This window comes from Procambarus clarkii, chromosome 51 (genome assembly GCF_040958095.1).
Source record: "Procambarus clarkii isolate CNS0578487 chromosome 51, FALCON_Pclarkii_2.0, whole genome shotgun sequence".
Classification (NCBI taxonomy): Eukaryota; Metazoa; Arthropoda; class Malacostraca; order Decapoda; family Cambaridae; genus Procambarus; species Procambarus clarkii.
In genome coordinates, this window is record NC_091200.1 from 13,177,647 (window position 1) to 13,183,201 (window position 5,555).

The following is a 5,555-nucleotide window of genomic DNA, read 5'->3' on the forward strand; positions in this document are numbered from 1 at the left end:
CACAAGTTAAACCTGGCTTCAGGCCGGGCTTGGAAAGTAGAAGAACTCCCAGAATCCCATCAAGCAGGTATCCGGGCCTATAGCCTTTGTCACTTCCAACTCTAGCAGATGCTTCCTCACCTCCCCACTGGCAATCATAAACTCATTTAGTTGTGTTTGGTTAGATCTTCCCTCTCCTATCTCTGGGACTTCACCTTCCCTACTGTGAAGACCTGAAATTTCTTATTGAGTTCCTCGTACCTCCTTGTCGTTTGTAGTGAATCTGTCTGCCCCTATCCTCAGTTTCATTACTTGTTCCTTCACTGATGTTTTTCTCCTGATGTGGCTGTGCAGCAATTTATGTTGCCTTGAGTCTTTGCCTTCCTTGCTATGTCATTTTCATATTGTCTTTCTGCCTCTCTTCTCACCCTGACGTATTCATTCCTGGCGCTCTGGCATCTTTCTCTGCTCTCTAGTGTCCTATTATTTCTATAGTTTCTCCACGCCCTTGTACGTATTTGCTTTGCTAGCTTACATCTCTGATTAAACCATGGGGTTTTTCGTCTGCATTTAATTTCTTTCCTTTTGGACTGGGACGAACTTGTCTGCTGCCTCCTTACACTTATGTGTGATGTAGTCCATCATATCTTGCGTCGTCTTAACTCTGAGCTTTGTTTCCCAAGATATATCTGTTAGGAATCCCAAGATATTTAGTTAGGGATCTTGGGATCCCAAGATCCCAAGTTAGTTAGGAATCCCAAGATATTTAGTTAGGGATCTTGGGATCCCAAGATCCCAAGTTAGTTTCCCAAGATATATCTGTTTTCTTGTATCCTCATAGTGTCCTTTTCAGAATGCTAGCCTTTTGTTTTCAGGGCCCTAACTTGAGTATATTAACCCTTCGACCAAATACTCAAACATCAGTACGCTGTGATCGCTCATTCCCACAGGGGCTTCAAAACCGTTTTCCCTTATGTTTGAGTCGTTCAGAGTGAAGACTAGGTCGAGTCTCGCTGCTTCATTGTTGCCTCTCATTCTTGTGTGTTCCCTGACATTCTGTGTGTGTGAGGGAGGGAGTACTATGTTTGAAGAGTGCAGGTGTGTGTGTGTGTGTGTGTGTGTGTGTGTGTGTGTGTGTGTGTGTGTGTGTGTGTGTGTGTGTGTGTGTGTGTGAGAGGGAGGGAGTACTATGTTTGAAGAGTGCAGGTGTGTGTGTGTGTGTGTGTGTGTGTGTGTGTGTGTGTGTGTGTGTGTGTGTGTGTGTGTGTGTGTGTGTGTGTTATAGGGGTTGATGATGTCAGAGAGGATGGGCAGGACAAGTGATGTGACCTTTCCACACCCCTTCTCTACCGCGGCCTCCAGCGCCCTAGTTGAGGCAGGTGTGAGCCAACCAGGCGGCGCTCATTATATCATCACACTCCCACTTTGGTCAATGTCACGGGTCGAGGAGTGCACCCCCTCCCCCCACCCCCACCACCCCGGGGGGGGGGGGCAGTGCTGTGTTGTTTCACATCACCACGTGCACCCACTCACCCCTCCCCCCCCCCGCCACCTCCCGGGGCCAGTGCTGTGTGGTCTCACATCACCACGTGCACCCGTCCCCCCCCCCCCTGAGAAAACAGAGAAAACAGCCAGGATGATCAGGGGTGCCACCACCCTTTGGAGGTGTTTATGAGGTTCCCTCCTGAGTAGTGTTAAGGGGGGGGGGGTTGTAGTGTCCCTTACACTTACAACAAGGGTGTTGACAAGCACAGGAATCTTACTGTTTATCAAATCCTCTTAAGTGTACTTATTGTATCCCTGCTTTTCAACGGGACATTTTTACAAATTGTGCCATCCCTCTGGCCTTGTAGGCTTTAAATCTCTCAAATTGTACTTGTTGAAGCTCGGGCGAGAGAGAAGCATCATTATTTAGTCCTGGAAGATATTAAGTTTCATATCTACACACTAGAGTTGGTATTCTTATTGTCATTTCAATAACTATGAAGGGCCAAGGTTGTCAACAACCTTACAAAAAAAATCCATAGGCACTTGATCAACCGGGCTATGATTAACCAGGTCAGACTGATTAATCAGACGGAACAGTTGGTACAGTGGTCCTCAATAACCAAATAAAGGTAACCTCAAGGTACCCGGTGCATTTTTAAGGCTATGTTTAGGAAACTGGTGGGCCCTTGTAAAGAGGTTGGCGGCTCAAAGAACCGATCTCCGAGGTACATTAAAGAGGTTTGCATGACCTCTCCGGGTGGGGGGGGGGGGTCACGGGCTCACCATAGCCCGTGCTACATGGACACTTCGTTCTGAGTAGTTAAATCTGAAACAACAACCACCACCTCTCCGTGTGATGTTGAAGCTGACTACTAAATGTTTGTGTTAATGAATGACCCGTGGTGGGACGAGGGCGACGGTGTAGTGTTGCTTCTGACAGCCATAGATGGTGTTTGATCTCTTGCTTTTGACGTTATATGTAACTGTTGTTGTGGTCCCCCGCCCCCCTGGTGGTTTGATCACCCCTCCTTCCCTCCCTCCTGGTGTTGACGCCAATGTTGCTCTTGTGGTGGTCCCATTATGTCGTGGTCTTCTGGTGTTACCTCTGGTGTTACCTCTGGTGTGGCGTCTTGGTGTTATGGCCCTGGTGTAAGGCTCCCATAATGTTATGGCCCTGGTGTGAGGCTCCCATGATGTTATGGCCCTGGTGTAAGGCTCCCATGATGTTATGGCCCTGGTGTAAGGCTCCCATGATGTTATGGCCCTGGTGTAAGGCTCCCATAATGTTATGGCCCTGGTGTGAGGCTCCCATGATGTTATGGCCCTGGTGTGAGGCTCCCATGATGTTATGGCCCTGGTGTAAGGCTCCCATGATGTTATGGCCCTGGTGTGAGGCTCCCATGATGTTATGGCCCTGGTGTAAGGCTCCCATGATGTTATGGGCCTGGTGTAAGGCTCCCATGATGTTATGGCCCTGGTGTGAGGCTCCCATGATGTTATGGCCCTGGTGTAAGGCTCCCATGATATTATGGCCCTGGTGTAAGGCTCCCATGATGTTATGGCCCTGGTGTGAGGCTCCCATGATGTTATGGCCCTGGTGTAAGGCTCCCATGATGTTATGGGCCTGGTGTAAGGCTCCCATGATGTTATGGCCCTGGTGTGAGGCTCCCATGATGTTATGGCCCTGGTGTGAGGCTCCCATGATGTTATGGCCCTGGTGTGAGGCTCCCATGATGTTATGGCCCTGGTGTGAGGCTCCCATGATGTTATGGCCCTGGTGTGAGGCTCCCATGATGTTATGGCCCTGGTGTGAGGCTCCGATGATGTTATGGCCCTGGTGTGAGGCTCCCATGATGTTATGGCCCTGGTGTAAGGCTCCCATGATGTTATGGCCCTGGCGTGAGGTTCCCATGATGTTATGGCCCTGGTGTAAGGCTCCCATGATGTTATGGCCCTGGTGTGAGGCTCCCATGATGTTATGGGCCTGGTGTAAGGCTCCCATGATGTTATGGCCCTGGTGTAAGGCTCCCATGATGTTATGGCCCTGGCGTGAGGTTCCCATGATGTTATGGCCCTGGCGTGAGGTTCCCATGATGTTATGGCCCTGGTGTAAGGCTCCCATGATGTTATGGCCCTGGTGTAAGGCTCCCATGATGTTATGGCCCTGGTGTAAGGCTCCCATGATGTTATGGCCCTGGTGTAAGGCTCCCATGATGTTATGGCCCTGGTGTAAGGCTCCCATGATGTTATGGCCCTGGTGTAAGGCTCCCATGATGTTATGGCCCTGGTGTAAGGCTCCCATGATGTTATGGCCCTGGTGTAAGGCTCCCATGATGTTATGGCCCTGGTGTAAGGCTCCCATGATGTTATGGCCCTGGTGTAAGGCTCCCATGATGTTATGGCCCTGGTGTAAGGCTCCCATAATGTTATGGCCCTGGTGTAAGGCTCCCATGATGTTATGGCCCTGGTGTAAGGCTCCCATGATGTTATGGCCCTGGTGTAAGGCTCCCATGATGTTATGGCCCTGGTGTAAGGCTCCCATGATGTTATGGCCCTGGTGTAAGGCTCCCATGATGTTATGGCCCTGGTGTAAGGCTCCCATGATGATATGGCCCTGGTGTAAGGCTCCCATGATGTTATGGCCCTGGTGTAAGGCTCCCATGATGTTATGGCCCTGGTGTAAGGCTCCCATGATGATATGGCCCTGGTGTAAGGCTCCCATGATGTTATGGCTCTGGTGTAAGGCTCCCATGATGTTATGGCCCTGGTGTAAGGCTCCCATGATGATATGGCCCTGGTGTAAGGCTCCCATGATGTTATGGCTCTGGTGTAAGGCTCCCATGATGTTATGGCCCTGGTGTCTTTATCAGATGTTATGATCCCCTTTTGTGGATTTCTCATATTATATTCCTTGCAGTATGTCTGATGTTATGGGTGTTTTAGTGGCACTGATGTCGCCCCCTGATGTTGTGTGCTTCCCAGTGTTGTGGTCTCCCCTAGTGTTGTCTTCCCCCCCCCCCCATCCCTAGCGTTGTGGGCTCTTTGGTGTTGTGGCACCCTAACGTGGCACCCTGACGTGGCACTTTAATGTTTCGGTGAAATCTGTACCATTATTATTCTCTCTAATATTATGCTTAATCAAATATGGACTTTCTCCTCATATGGGGGAGATGATGGTGTATTAACACACTGGATTACCGTAGCTAATGATTCATGATGAGAAATGTTGTTTGGTGGGTGTATTAGTTGAGAGAGGGCGTGGCTGTCATGGTTTGCACTTGTGGTTCCATATGAGTTAGTTGTAAGACTCGCTTCCTCCCAGCCTCGGCCGTTGTTCTCAGTCCTACCCAGGGTTGATGTCGCTGATGCTGTCGAGCTGTTAGTTGACACAACTGGTACGCGCGGTGGTGCAACTGTTGACGCAATTTATGCTAACCAGGAGGTGGTATTAACCAGGAGGCTTGGTCGGAGACACGAGCTAGCACATATACTGTGTATTTTAGAATGAAATGTGTCATTACACATGCTCGGGGTAGGCAGCAAAATCAGTAGCCTAGTAGATGTTCTCATAGCTCAAATACAACAGGACTACGGTTGTGTCAGGTAGTTCAGCTTTTACGAGGAACTGGGCAAGTTTCTGCTGGAGTTACCGGATCAGCCTGGGTGTGACGGCTATGTTGTCCTTCAGGGCTATGAAGACAGCCTCACACACCAGAGAAGTGGAAGGACTCTGGAATTCGTCAACAAGTAATCAAGAGAACTAGATCAAGTGTAAAGTGTGTGGTGAAAGAGAGCATCGCACACAAAAGTTGAGTGTGTGATGTAAACTAATGTTTCTTAGTTTACATCACACACCTCGCACCATACTTCACCGTGCTCACCACACAATACCTGAAATTCAAATTTTATTTCTTCGTTATCTTTCGTGTTTTTAATTTTCTCGTATTATATTTCCTGTTCTGTTTCTCATTAGCAGTCACTCTTCACGTTCTTTTTTCTTTTTCTCGTTTCCTTTCTTCGTTCATGTGTTCTTTCCTTGTTTGCATTTGCTTCGCAAGTTTTACTTCCTTTCCTTGTTCTGCCTTGGA

At 49.0% G+C, this 5,555-nt stretch overlaps 1 protein-coding gene across 1 annotated transcript; it reads right to left on the reverse strand.

Moving 5' to 3' along the window:
- Positions 1 to 2,578: 2,578 nt before the first annotated feature.
- Positions 2,579 to 4,309, reverse strand: LOC123774534 (ribosome-binding protein 1-like). Its single transcript, XM_045768870.2, has one exon. The coding sequence runs from the start codon at positions 4,307 to 4,309 to the stop codon at positions 2,579 to 2,581; it is 1,731 nt and encodes a 576-aa protein (XP_045624826.2).
- Between the last annotated feature and the right edge of the window lie 1,246 nt (positions 4,310 to 5,555).

What these genes read in the sequence shown, in the direction of transcription:
- LOC123774534 (XM_045768870.2), bottom strand. Translation starts at nt 4,309, where the DNA reads ATGGGAGCCTTACACCAGAGCCATAACATCATGGGAGCCTTACACCAG.